Below are 14,255 nucleotides of genomic sequence, written 5' to 3'. Positions count from 1 at the left end.
AGTGTCTGAGACAGACTGAGTCTGTGGCTCTGTGGGGTGCGTGTGGCTGGATGTGGGGTGCCTGCAGCGGATAAGGCATTCCTGTGCGGTGACGGGGGGAGGGGTACGGATCTTCCCTCTGGGGAGAGCTCCTGGGGTCACTATCTACATTCCCCTGTCCTCATGGATTTGTCCCTCCTCATACTTCCAGGGTCCACTGTACTGGTGTTTATCAACTTCAGTGGGAGGATTACTCACTTATTCAGTCCCACAGACACATCCATGACTCAGGCCTGCTGACATTTCCCCATTTCCACTGCAGTGCTGGAGCTATGACTCTCAGCTAGTCAGAGGCAGCATTATGATACATCTATGTATCAATACGAAATGACAAATGTGACGCGTATTTATTATCAATGGCAAATAGAAAGGAGAGTGGATTATTACTGCAGCTAATAAATTGTTGAAGTTTATTAAATCATTCATTTAAAAATGTTTGTCCCCACACTGAGGTCATGGGCCCTGAAACAGATCAGTGCCGTTCAGTATTGCTAGAAACTTCGCTGAGGTTACTATTAGACTGGATTATCTGATGTTTACTACCTTAACATGTAATGCAATGTTAGCATTAAGAAGTGCAACAATGAAATGCCTCATTCTACATTTCTTCATATTATTTATCGTACTAATGGAAGATATTCTGATGTTAAGATTCCCCTGAAGTTAAAACATCAGCACGCGCATTATCAAAGGTGCCTTGTATAACTCTTATCCTGCTTTGTGTAAGATCTGTTGACCTAATTTCCACTCCAGATCAGACTATTTTAGCTTGATGCACGTGGCTGTGATTCCTGTCTTTGCTAAGATTTCGACTGCAAAGCTGTAATCAGCTTCAGGACGATTCCCTTCTGAGTATCGAGTAAAATAAACTCCCTATATTTTTAAACGGAATTAGCCTCAGCGATGGCGGTGAAAGAGGGTAATATGAGCCAAAACGGTGAGCAATATCTTTCTCTTTTAATCGCGTTCTTTGGTCCTTCGGTAAGAGGGCCTCTGTAGTTAACGGATTAACTTGAGGAAGAAGTGAAACTCATTGTGTTTATTTGGTTGTTCAAATCCCTCTTCTAGTATTTTAAAAGATAGTAATCCTCAAAAATATTTCCCTCTTGCTGTCCACGTTTATGACTTTTCACCCAATTCATCTCAAAGGTGATATAATTGACCTAATTTGCAATGATAATATGGGATTATGTGTTTTATAACATTCTTGCTTGTGGACCAAGAGAGTACTCAGATAGCCTAGTTGTTTATAAAAGGGAATGGGTTAGTGTGGGAGAGAAGCAGGGTTGTAAATGTGCTGTTGAATGGTCTGGGAGTGTGAGCAGTGTCTCTCAGGCTGGTGACCCTCATTAAGACTGACTGGCTCTTCTGGTGACTCGTACACTGAGCACATGGGCAGCTTGGGGTGATGCGTCCTTAATGGGGATGGATAGATTCCCTGGGTTTGTGTGTGCGGGCACGAGCGTGCGTTCATGTCCATGTGTTCGCATGCGCGTGTGCACCCACGTGTGCGTGCCGCCGTGTGTGTGCATGTTCATGTGCGTGTGTGTGTGTGCGCATGAGCGTGTGTGTGCGCGTATGCGCGTGGGTGTGTGTGTGCTTGTGCGTACGTCACTGTTCCAGTCCTCTGAGGCAGCCTGTGCTCCCTTTCTATCAGTAAATCCAGACTAATCTGGGTGACTTATCTCAGGGGAGAGGGGAGCAGCAGACAGTGGGCAGATGGGTTCCAGGGTTTCCCCACAGGGAGTCCTCCAGTGGTATTAGGAAAATGGTGGGGGGGGAGGGTACTGGGGAAAATGACGCTTCTCCCCACATTCTCAAAAACATAAATAAATAAGAAGCAGGTGTAGTGAGGCCACTGCAGTCATGTCCTGAGGGTAAATGAAAGCACTAATGTGTGCACAGAAATCCGTCCTGCTATAATCCTTCAGAGGTATTTGCTTATAATCCCCCTACATGGCCGCACACCCTGAGATCTGGAGCCAGGACCCTCTGGAGGTATCACTGGAGTAATGTACCACAGGAGCCCCTCAGTCCCAGCCCTGCTGCAGTGAAGAAGGAGCACTTCTGTTCCTACACTTCCCATCAGGCCTTTCCCTACTGCTCACTGCAGAGATGCTGAAGTGTACAGCACACTGTCACTGTGAGATGCTTTTGTATTGTATTTCTTGTAGTTCTTTTAGGCCTGTGGTAGGAATCCTGTTGTAGATTTGGTTATTGTCAATAGCAGGCATAATATGAAGGGCTATTTTCTGAGCCCAAGCTGCCCAGCCTTGGGTAAGTTCATTAGGAGGGGATTAGATATGGGAGAAGGTTGAAGGGATCAGTGGCGAACGCTGTGCCTTTATGCCTGGGCACTTTTTTAATTTACTGAGCTTCAGAGAGTGAGAATTTACTGAGCGATTGGTATCATTTATAAAACTGGCAGCTCATGTCATACACCCTCCCGTTTCTTTTATTTATTCCTTATTGTCTCTATAATTCTCTCTGAACGTGAGTGTAAACTTCAAAGTCCCATCCTTCTTGGCTGTCTGGTTTCTGTTCTAAGAAAAGGAGAAGTGCGGTTGGTAGAATCTGGGAGAGGACTGTGAGAGACTGCGAGCGCGTCCTCAGCTCGGGTCAGGCGGGAGAGGAATGTGGAGCGCTGTGCTCTGTCCCGGGGGGACCAGGGCCTGGAAGCTCCCTTAAATCCCCAGGCTCTGGAAGATTATGCGTAATGAGCCACACAGCATTCAGCACGTTGTGCTGCGAGAACTTCTCCCTGCCTGTCTGCACAGCTCTTTGAGAGGATCTGTAGATGCATGGTCAAGCCTGCCCTCTAGTGGCTGGACAGCACAACACGCCCTCCATTTTTAATCTCATCTTCAACACAACTTTGTTACTCCAGTCCTGTTTACACATTACAGTACAGTACGTATACAGCTTTTCCACTGTTATTTTTTGCAAGTGGAATTCATCTGACAGAACCATGTAAATCACGTGAATGCACTTATCCTGTTTTTTTTTTTAAAGTTATTTTAGTGTATGAGTCTGTTAGTGAATGTAATGTAGTGTAACTAAAATGTCTGTATTCTGTATTCCATCCTCCTCTCAATACAGGTTAACGGGAAAGTGGCCAAAGAGCTGGAGACCAAGGTGTCCGTCAGTCCCTCTCCATCCAGTGCCTCCTCTAATGCTTCTCTCACGACTCCGCCCCCTGCCAGCACCCCGCCCCCTGAGGTAAGGCCCACGTACATGCAGCAGCCCTGTCTGTGCCCGCGTGTCCTGAACGGCGAGAGCGAGTCTGACGGTGTCTCATCTCCACGTCTGCTTCTCGCCGCAGGCCCAGGAGAAGGTGGAGGAGCAGAAGGAGGCGGCTGCGGAGACCAGCCTCTCCCTGACCATGACCCTCCAGCAGGCCAAGGAGCGCGCTCACCAGAAGCGCTCCAACAAGAGAGCTCCTCAGATGGACTGGAGCAAGAGGAACGAACTCTTCAGCAACCTATAAACCTGCCACTCTGTCTTCTCTCTCTCTCTGTCACACACACACATACATGCACTCATACACACACAGACACACATGCACTCACACACACCATATACGTGTATGTCAGAAAAACCACTCAGTGGGTCTTGCCCACTTTATTTTTTTTCAAAACCAGTGAAATCAAAAGCTATTAATGATGAAAAACAGTATATATTTCTAAAATATCATATAGACTTAAAATGAGTAAATATAAAAAAGAAGATGAAGGAATCACCTAAAAAGAATCTATATTTGTATTCATGTGTTGTATGAAAGAAACAGCAATCAGGAGCTGAGTGTATTTCAGCTGAAGGGGAGGTTTGTGTAAGACGGGCAGGGAGGTGAATGTATGTGGAAGGGCCAGAGACAGGCAGGCTGCATGGTGGCTCAATGTGTCTGCTCTCTGCTTCCCGATGGAGATGGTCTTTGCATCTTATGGTCCGTGTGAAGATTTGAAAGACTTGTGTTTTTTGTTTTCGTAATTTAAACTATAAGAAACATTTGCGGCTAGCAGGGAAGCGTGAAACTTTTCAATCGTTTTCTTTGTCTTCGTTTTTACAAATCTCACAAAAGAACCTTAGCCGAAGAGGTGCGTGACCACTAACTACAACACAACTTAAGACAAAATTTTGTTAAACTGAGCCACAAACTTCCCTGCACTTTTTAGTGTTAGTTTTATTTTGATTATTACCTTTATCACTGGAACCATCTGAACCCTGTGTAGGTGGACCAAACAGCTGGTGTGTAAAAGGGACCCTGCGATATCTAAGGGTTCTAAAAGCGTGATCTCATTTCCTGTCACATTTCACTTTCTGCTGTATTTTGCTTCCCATGATTGCTTGTTTAAGCTCCACCCTAAATAAAATGCCAGAAACAGGCTATTCTTGTGGAAATCATTTTCAAGGATGTGTGTGCAGTTCAGGCCTAAGGACATCAATGCAGTCATGAATTTCATTTCAAATTGAAGCGTAAGGAACAAAGGTTTTTCCTGCTGTAAACAGTATGTTCATTTTTGTGTTTGGTTGTAGAATGTCCTTTCAGCTTCATGAAACTTTGTTATTGCATATCAGTGTTTAAACCCCTGACAATCAGCTCAATATAATACGTCGGTTTGAGAGACCAAACTAGGCTCTTAGCCCAAATCAATTTTGTCTGTTTTAGCCATAATATAAGAAATTATGGCAACCGGCGACAGAGTTTTGGTGACATAGTTTTGAGAGCGTGAAGTCCTTTAGTGGTTTTGGACCTATACTGTGGTTGTTACTATTGTAAATTTTTACTGTTGATTTCTTTTTGTCGTTTTCTTCTTTCCACTAGCTATCCGTTAAAAAATTGAGATTATATATTTTTCTTGGTTTCTCTTAGATTTTTGTATTCATAAATGTCCGTGAAACAAAATTTTATTTTGCGATGTCTGTTAAAATGCCTCATTGCATTGAATTACTTTTGAATTTTATTTTGCTGCTTTGTATTGAAATTGGTTACCTGCCCTGTCATTGCAATTATAAGCATATTGCTTCCCTTGTCACTTGCTAACAGTAGCGTTTTAAAAGGTGCATGCTTGTGTAATGTGCATGTACATCTGGAGGCTACATTGTATATTGATGACTACTGTATTAAAATTTAGATCACACCAGTGGGGCATGTCATCTTTTCCTCTGAAGAAACTGATGTTCCTTGTTTATTAAACAAATCCTTACGTGCATTTTCACCGATCTTGAAATAAGGTGTGGTTGCCTGTAATATGAACAGTACAATGACCATATTTACCTACTCACTGTCAATTCTACACATTTAACTGGAATATCAGAATCACACTCATTTATATGGATAGCCCTACAGACCCCCTTAAAAAGGTATTTAACATTTTTGTTTAGCTTGCAAGCACAGGTAACATCCCTGTACAGTGGTCTATAGAAGCTGAAATGTGATGCTATAGTGGCATTGTTTGTATGTGCCATCTTGGCTAGGGAGGGACTTGCAAGTGATTGTGCAGAGAATAAGGCCCCGCTTATTCAGGCCACCAGGCAATCACCAGAACACAAGGCTGCTTGCATTTAAGGACTGCACCAAAATGAGTTTTACATTACATTACATTACAGGCTTTATTTCACTCAGTCATGTTTGTATTACTGTTACATGAAGATCTGAACATTGAGCAAACTAAGGTTTCTTAGAGCAGGAGGGAGGATGGAATTTTAATAAGAGTTAAAAATATGGAACAATTAAGCAGGAAATGGAAGGATTCCATGCAATCCATTATCTCAGTAAGAGTTTGGGATAGCGATTGATTGAAAACTACAAATTAAGCTAAATGAAGCACTGCATTTCCCAGAGTGAAAAGCTAGAGTTAGGATTTTGTTCCCTTGCAGGAAATCAAAACTCAGTATACCACTCAAAAAAATGCCACCTAAGCAAAGTTCAGTAGAAAAAAAGGTTAAACATACAAATCTTCTTTTAATAGTTAACAGTAAACAGATTAGACAAGTGATAAAATATTCAGAACATAATATAAAAAAAGATTCACCAGTCAGTACAGTGTTCTATAACAATTCTGATTACAGGTTTTAACCATCCATCTTAAGGTGCTCTGTCGAGTAGAAATCTGTCTATCTGTATAATCTAATTAAACTGGCCTTAAAGAATATCAGCGTTTCAGCACCATAGCTGAAAGCAGTTTCTGCGTCAGCGCATACGCATGCACGCACACACACACACGCACAGACACACACACACACACACACACACGGACACTGCAGGAATGAAGTGGCATAACTGAACAGAATGATTTACAGTACGAGTCCTGGAATTAATACAGAATTAGTCATGATAAAAACGTCATCAAAAATATGAGCTATACCGTTTCTAAAAAAAAAACTAGAATCAAGGAATCTTATAAAATGAAAACATGCAGTTTCCGTAAGATGAGCTATACTCTTGTTTAATAGCTAAACAGACAACTGATTCATTAAACTCTGGTCATCAATGAGGGAAAAAAAACATGTGACACAATGCAGTCTACACACAAGTAATAAGTTAGTAGGTAAAAAATACTGAGACTGGTCAATGACAGTGGTCTTAATCCCAGTAATTGCAGCCTCTCCTGTTGGTGCTATATAGGTAGCACAGAACACCAGTGCATTACTCAACTAATGCAAGATGGCACTGCAGACGTTCTTAGGAAATGTGTGGAAATAGGGGGGATTAATGAGCAGGCCTGATACACCATTTACTGGAGATAAAATATGAAATGAAACATCTGGTGAAATATGGAACCTGTCCTCCATGGCCAGTTCTGTCTCTACTGAGGGCACCAGCACATGCTCAGTGCAGGCCTGCCCCATAGCCACACAAGGCCTCATTTCCACCATTTCAGGGACGGATGAGTCTGCTTCAGCAGTGAAATGGGCCCTTTAATAAGCTTCAGCCTCACGTATCCAGATGAGTCTGCTTCAGCAGCGACATCAGCCTGTTAATGTGCTTCAGCCTTACTTATCCAGAGGAGTCTGCTTCAGCAGTGAAATGGGCTCTTTAATAAGCTTCAGCCTCACTTATATGGATGAGTCTGCTTCAGCAGTGAAATGGGCCCTTTAATAAGCTTCAGCCTCACTTATCCGGATGAGTCTGCTTCAGCACTGAAATGGGCTCTTTAATAAGCTTCAGCCTCACTTATATGGATGAGTCTGCTTCAGCAATGAAATGGGCCCTTTAATAAGCTTCAGCCTCACTTATCTGGATGAGTCTGCTTCAGCAGTGAAATGGGCCCTTTAATAAGCTTCAGCCTCACTTATCTGGATGAGTCTGCTTCAGCAGTGAAATTGGGCCCTTTAATAAGCTTCAGCCTCACTTATCTGGATGAGTCTGCTTCAGCAATGAAATTGGGCCTTGAATGTGCTTCAGTCTCACTGACCCAGGTGAGGCTGCTTCAGCAATGAAATGGGCTTTTTAATCTGCTTCAGTCTGAGACAAGGGGGTACACAATTATGGGCCTTTTATCTCTGTCAATGGGTTTAATTAGTTTTAATTAATACAAAAGGTAAAGTGGATCAACTGTATAATTGAATAATCAAGGTAAGGTCATGAAATTGACAAAATGTCAGAAAAACAATATTCACAGAGGAAAGGCAATACACATGACTTTGGTTGACCACAATAAATTGCTCCCAATCACTAACATACAAACACAAACAGTCTATAATATACATATGTTTTAGATTTAGATTGAAATATTTTTTTTGATTGCAGCTCTAAAATAATTAGTCAAAATATAATATATCATTGGTGATTACAGCCATCTTCCACTGTACAATGTCATCTTAAAATCTTAGTTACGCTTAATATAGTTATTCATTTAAATATGCTTTTAAAAGCAGACGGATGCTTCCCTTTGTTAGAGTAAAACCACTATGCAAATGTACATGTTTACATATCAAAAGCTCAGTCCTCCATCTCTCTCAGTCGCACACTGTCTCTGCTCCCTGCTACTTGGACAAAAGCACACCTCGCTCCGTGAGCTCGTCTCCATGGAGAATGCGTGAGCAGGGTTACTCGCCCGGTAAAAGACGGCAAGTATACCACCGTCACAAAACAAGTCAGCATTAGGTGAAACGGGCAGAAACCGTTAAAGCTGTAAAACTATACAGCTTAGGTGTGTCACAAATATTGTTCCTTTTGGGAATGGTGCTTCCTAACGCTCACGGAACAACCCGCTTCTCTTCCTGCGTGGTTTTGGCGTAGCACATCGAAACAGGAAATACGAACCCTTCGTTTCTGAGGCGAGTCACTGATTTCATTTCATTCGAGTCTTCATTAATGAGCTCGGCACGAGTTCATACGCACGGTAGGAGTTTATGATAAGACGAGCAGCCAGTGGAAATGCACTGTGGAAGAACGCAAAGGCTTCAGTGTGGGCTGGTTCAGCTGCAGCCTGTGCTCAGGCACAGAGGGCTACACAGCGCCAAAATCCCTGTATTCACGCCAGCGACGGCTCCGACCCGCCAGGTACAGCAGTCTTAAGTGCTCGTGTTGAAGGAGGGAGGCTCCTGATCCTGCCAGTGTCCCCGTGGTGGGTGGTGCAGGTGCAGGCGAGGAGGGGGGTAGGGGGTTGGGTCATTGAGGTGAAGGGGATTGAGGGAGTCAGGTGGCCAGGCCTTTAGCTAAGGCTGCAGAGGCAGGTCTGCTGGAGGACGGCTGAGGCTTAGCCATGCGTGGGCGGGGCCTGGGCAAGGCCTGGGCGGGGCCTGGGGGAGGGGGATCAGTCCAGCATGGCATCCAGCTGGTCAGCTAGGTCATCGAACATGTTACCGATATCGTCCAGAATGTTCCCCGCAGATTTCACCGTGTTGGTGCCGCTGAGGGGAGAACGCAGAAGTGTGATTAGAACTGAATTACACCATAATGCTTGTGTTAGTGTGTGAGTGTGTGTGTGTGTGTGTGTGTGTGTGAGTGCGCGAGGGGGAAAAAGAGATAAAGAGTGAGAGAGAGGGAGGGAAAGAGGATGAGATAGAAATTGTGCATAAACCATGCAAACGGTAATTGTTAGCTGGTGTGCATCCACATGTCTCTCACCCATCGGTGGTGTCCTCCAAGATGAGTTTCCTCTCCACTGCCTTCAGCGCCGCCTCCAGGGAGGTGCTGGTCTGCTCCAGCCGCTTATGAACCAGCACGCACCCTGGGCCTGGCTCTGGGCCTGGCACACAGGCCTGGGCCTTTCCTGGCCTGGCTGCCTGGCAGAGAGCAGGCGCTGCTGGGGACAGCGGGCAGCCCAGGGAGGGGGCAGTGAAGGCCACGCTCTGCATCACGGTGACATTCACACTAGCTCCCCCTGCTGGTCAAGAAACACACTGCTTACCAGCTGAAAAAACTTATTCGTTGAACAAAATAGTAGCAATTTCCCCACTTAGTAAAACAGGCCTCATGTGCAGCAAAGAAAAAAGGCAAGTAAAGGCATAAAAGAGAATGAAGTGAAACCCCCATATTCCATTTTTGTTAAGGAATATGAGCATGTCTACATGCTGTGGGGTCAGTCTGGTGCGCAGTCTGCTGAAGGTGAGACCCGTAGCTGAGAGTATGGCACCGATGTTCTAGGAATGGGTAAATAACGTTTCACTAATGCTGCCAGTGGAGGGAACCGTGACTCATAAACTTTCCACCAGTCGATGGCATTTGTGTCTAATGTACTGTTAACTGTTAACATCCCTAGTAAGTTTTTTACTAAACACTACATAAGCTTTCTGCGCTAGGTCCAGTGCACTGAGCAGTGCGGAGGGGCAGTACCTGCAGCAGGAGCAGAGGGGTACAGGAGCGGTCTGGCGGCAGTGGCGGGTTTCTGGGGGCTGGCGGGCTTCGGGGAGACGGGGGGTTTTTGGGGCTTTGCGGGCGAGCCGCCCTTCTCCAGGCACTGCAGGCTCCTCTCCATCTCAGCGATGCGCAGGCCCACGTCCTCGTCGCTCTGGAAGTCCCGGCCGCTCCCCTCCTGGGCGGGCGGGGCCGGGGGCGGGGGCTCGGCGCCCCCCTCCTCAGTGGGCGAGGCCGACTCCTTGGGCTTGTGCCGGCGCTTGACCGTGTCCGACTCCTTCAGGTTGAACTCAGGCAGCTCCGGGGTCCGGGGCGCGGGCGCGGGCTCGGGTCTGAGCGGCCCGCCGGCCTTGGGCCGCTGCTTGATGGTGAGGTTGCCCTCCTCGGCGAAGGGGATGCACTCGCTGGAGCTGTTCTGGGGCGAGGAGGAGCCGTCCAGCCCCGGCCCGGCCCGGCCCTCCTCCTCCGTGTCCGACTTCACCCCCCCGTCCCCGTCGGGCTGGTCCGTCTGGCAGGCGCCCGGCTCGCTCAGCGTCCTCCTGCGGCCCGCGGCGGGGTCGCGGGGGGCCGGCAGCGCCGGTTTGGGCGGGGGCACCGGGGAGGAGGGCTCGCGCTGGGACCCGGGGCCGGGGCCGGGGCCGGGGCCGGGGCCGACCCCCCCGCCGGTCTCCAGCATGGCGGTGATGCTCCTCACGCTGCCCACGCTCTCCGTCTCCACCCCTCCCTCGCACGGCGGCTCAGGCTCGGGCGGCTCCGCCCCCCCGCCGCCGCTGACGGAGCTGAGGCGCTTGGGCGGCGGCGGGGGCGGGCCTTTCCGGCGGGCGCGGATGGCGAAGGACTGGCTGCGGCCCACGCTGCGCTCGCCGGCGGTCTGCGGGCGGGCCAGCTGGCTGCGGCCGGGCCGCCGGGTGAGGGTGGCGTAGGACGCCAGGGAGCTCGAGGGCACGGCCGGCGCCTCGTCCTCGTCCGGCTCGCCGTCCGACAGGGCGTGGCGCGTCAGGCTCTGCGTGCGCTTCTTGGGCCGCAGCGCCTCGCCGTTGATTGGCAGGCCGTGGGCGGAGGGGAGGGGCTTGGCCAGCGGGCTGCCGCAGTGGGGGTGCAGGTAGCTGAAGGCCTTGTGGGCCGGGGAGCCCTGGGGGGCGGCGTGGTAAGGCAGGACGGGCGAGGCGTTGGCTTTGGGCTTGGCGGGGACGGCCGGGTAGGAGAAGCCCGCCTTGCTGGGGGTGTGGGGCGGAGTCAGGCTGGCCGGGCTCTGCTGCAGCAGCGCCAGCTTGGAGGGCTGGGCCTGCCGCTGGTCCCATCCCTCCGGAATGTTGCGCTCCTTGGCCGGGCTGCCGCCGGGCCTGCCGCCGCTGTCGGCGCTGCCCAGGCTCTCCTGGGAGCGGCTGTGGGGCGCGGCCGAGGCCAGCGGGGGCTCCTGGGAGTGGCCCGAGCCGCGGGAGCGCGTGCCGATGCTCTCCTGGCTGGCCGACATGGCGGCCGCCGCCGCGCTCCTCATGGCCAGCCCCTCCTGGCAGCCGCCGTAGTTGTTGGACATGGCGGTCTGCAGCTCGGCGCTCAGCTCGCTGTCCTGGAAGGTGAGCATTTTGGGCGTGTGGGGCGAGGGGCAGTCCCCGCTCTCCGGGGGCTCGATGGCCACCAGCTCCAGGGCGGCCGGGAGCTTCCGCCGCAGGGTGCCCTGCCCCTCCGCCAGGTTCCGGGCCTTCTGTATGTCACACAGCCTCTTCACCGCCAGCATCATCTTCTTCTGGTGGCCTGAGGGGACAGCCGAGCGATTAGCACCAGGACACCACACGGCATGCACGCTTACCAGGCACTCACAAGGTACCAAAAGGCATACACCCTAGTCCGCCAGTCGGCACCGATGTAACTGGCCGAGTCGATCTCAGGCCACCCAGCTTCATACAGCAGTGATAGCGATGCACCTGTCCTCGACGGCTGTCCTAGCTACAGCATTTCGGGGGTAGGAGGAGGGAGTGCGCCTGAGGGGGCTCGTCGTGTGATCAGTGTCCAGTGTCTGATCCGGGAGTATCCCCACGTGGGGCCACAGTGTCTCCGAGTACAGGTCTTCTGTAGTGAATACTTGTAGGTATGCTGCTCCCTTGATGCCTGAGCGACCAATGTTTAAGCACACTGACCACGCACCACGAGCCCGCTGTAAGCACACCGCACTCTGCCAGTCCGAACGGCGACCCTCACCCAGCTTTATGATGCCGATCTCCTGCAGGTCCTCCCAGGTGATGTCCCTGACGATGCTGATGGAGTCGTAGCCGTTCTCCGACAGCTTCTTATGATACTGAGGCAGCCCGATAGCGCTGAGCCACTCCACCAGGTCCGACTGGAACAGCAGGGACGGGCACAGTGAGACGCGCACGTACACGTGCACACGCGCACGTACACGCACGCACACACACAGCTTCCAATAAACCATTACCCGTTTCAGCTTCACCCACACTCTACACTCTCCACGTGCTGCTGGATGGCAGGTACATGGGGGCAGGTGCATTATGTGCCGCAGGGGTGAGGCTGGCCTGCACAGCCCTGCTCTGCGGTGAGGTGCTCACCGGGATGTAGTCCGGCAACCACTCGGGGATGGTCAGGTTCCCTATCTCCATGGAGATCTTCTTGCGGTGGCCGGGCTTGGTGACGCCGATGGCGGTGAGGTCCTGAGGAGGCGGAGATAAAGGAGCACTCAGCTCTGTGCGCATCGCTGATGACTGTGCGCAGACGCACACGCGTGTGTGTACACAGAGTAAGAGCGCATGCTGCGTACCTCAGGGGTCATCCTGCTGATGGTGGGCACGTCGTATCCGGCGCTCAGGAAGTTCCCAGTGTACTGCTCCAGCTGGAACTCGCTCAGCCACTGGTAGATGGCCTCGGCGTCCTGGGGGGAGAGGGGGAGAGGGGTGGGGTGGGGGTGGGGGTGTGAGAGGGGGCGGGTGAGGCGGCAGCTCTCCTCTTCATCATAAAGCAGTGATTTGGGCGCCATGCGAGAGGCTCTTACCCGGCCCTCCAGCAGCTGCTCGGGGCGGATGAAGTGCTGGGAGAAGCCCTGCTCTCCGGACCGCAGGGGGATCAGACTGCGCCGGGGGGCCCCTGAGGGACGGCACGCACCGTCAGCGACCACGCGCACGCGCCAGCTTTCTCAAAGCGGCTCAGAGAACCGCCCTTATTCTCTAAAGGCGGCAGCTTCTCTTTCCAGGAAACTGCCATTGTACTCTTGAGTACACTTAATCTGGACAATTTCAGTATGTATACAACTGTGACTATAAATGGATGCTCTCCCACATGTTATGTTAGGTGCTGTAGTTGACTGCACTGCATAAAGGTTTGTGGATTTGTCCAAAAGAGTCTTAGCATTACAAGAAACATATTTTTTCATAATCTTAAGTAAGAAGTTACGAAACCCACTCATTCCGAAAAATATTTGCACATTCAACAACAATACACATTTATACATACGACACCCATATTTATACATATAACACCAGCACACTGGAAAATGAATGAATCACGCATATTTATACTATAAGCTCTGCAACTGTGTGCACATTGGTTTATTTCATATTTAGGCAGAGGAGAGGGAAAATGGGTCGACATTAATAGGGGAATTCATTCAGAAACGGACCAGTGAAAACAGGGAAATGAAAGGAAAGCGGGAATAAAAGGAGTGGCGAGGCGGACGTGGCGATCAGCTGACTGACCTTGAGGCTGATCGGGCTGTTTGCCGGGGTCAGGGCCTGTGCTCGACTGCTGCACCGCTTCGCCAACAGGGGGCGCTGGCTGCACGGAGGAAAAAAACGAAAAGCACAACAGAATTAGCACATGTGCTTTCTACGGGGATCGGTGCTGACTGCTGACAGACAGGAAACTCTGCTAGCTGCAGGGCGCTGATCCAAGCCCAGAGATATGCAGATGACAGGCAACTGCTCGCGGCAGCAGCACTCTCACGACCCGGGCCGGTGCTAATGATAAGCCCTGAACGCGGACACACAGCGCCCGGTGCTGGCAGCTGTGGGGGGCACTGCGGATGGGGCGCGTGCGGTACGGACGTAACGCCCACCTTGTTCGGGTCCGGGGGCGCGCCCGGCTGCGGCGGGCCGTTGTGGGTGCTGTTGCTCTCCGTGCTCTGCCCGCTGCCAGCGCTGCGGGTGCTGCCCACGCTGCCAGTGCTGCCCACGCTGTTCCTGTCCCCAGCTGGGGAGAGAGAGACATAGAGACGCATTGGATACAGAAACGAGGAGAGGGTGGTCAAAGGGGCACTCACGCACGCCCCTTCCAGCACGACCTGCCGCTGGGGACGCCCTGGTGCAGGTGGGCCTGATGGTGCGGTCCTGTTTAACGCCGTGCCGTCTGGGGGCTCTGCCGTGTTTGGACACCCCGGGACGACCGGTATCAACAGGTCCCCCTGGGT

General features: G+C 50.6%; 2 protein-coding genes across 6 annotated transcripts in view; one reads left to right on the top strand and one right to left on the bottom strand.

Annotated features, from left to right (window-relative positions):
- nherf1a (NHERF family PDZ scaffold protein 1a) overlaps positions 1-5,177 on the top strand; it is a 35,822-nt gene extending 30,645 nt beyond the window's left edge. The window contains exons 5-6 of the mRNA XM_064323194.1: positions 3,139-3,258; positions 3,362-5,177. Coding sequence (XP_064179264.1) covers positions 3,139-3,258; positions 3,362-3,526 — 285 coding nt within the window. The 3' untranslated portion in view covers positions 3,527-5,177. The remainder of the gene's footprint in view (positions 1-3,138; positions 3,259-3,361) is intronic.
- Positions 5,178-7,860: 2,683 nt separating this feature from the next.
- The window catches only part of LOC135248491 (caskin-2-like), a 61,690-nt gene continuing 55,295 nt past the window's right edge, over positions 7,861-14,255 (bottom strand). For 4 of the 5 annotated variants that reach the window (XM_064323188.1, XM_064323191.1, XM_064323192.1 and 1 more), the window contains 9 exons: positions 13,905-14,038; positions 13,546-13,624; positions 12,846-12,937; positions 12,615-12,725; positions 12,406-12,507; positions 12,041-12,179; positions 9,821-11,596; positions 9,113-9,371; positions 7,861-8,895 (listed from right to left, as the gene is read on the bottom strand). In XM_064323188.1, the coding sequence (XP_064179258.1) occupies positions 8,799-8,895; positions 9,113-9,371; positions 9,821-11,596; positions 12,041-12,179; positions 12,406-12,507; positions 12,615-12,725; positions 12,846-12,937; positions 13,546-13,624; positions 13,905-14,038 (2,789 nt within the window). In that variant the 3' untranslated portion in view covers positions 7,861-8,798. The remainder of the gene's footprint in view (positions 8,896-9,112; positions 9,372-9,820; positions 11,597-12,040; positions 12,180-12,405; positions 12,508-12,614; positions 12,726-12,845; positions 12,938-13,545; positions 13,625-13,904; positions 14,039-14,255) is intronic. The other variant, XM_064323189.1, reaches the window with a different exon arrangement.

The sequence above is a fragment of the Anguilla rostrata genome, chromosome 2 (genome assembly GCF_018555375.3).
Source record: "Anguilla rostrata isolate EN2019 chromosome 2, ASM1855537v3, whole genome shotgun sequence".
NCBI lineage: Eukaryota > Metazoa > Chordata > Actinopteri > Anguilliformes > Anguillidae > Anguilla > Anguilla rostrata.
This window is presented reverse-complemented; position numbering and strand designations above follow the sequence as displayed.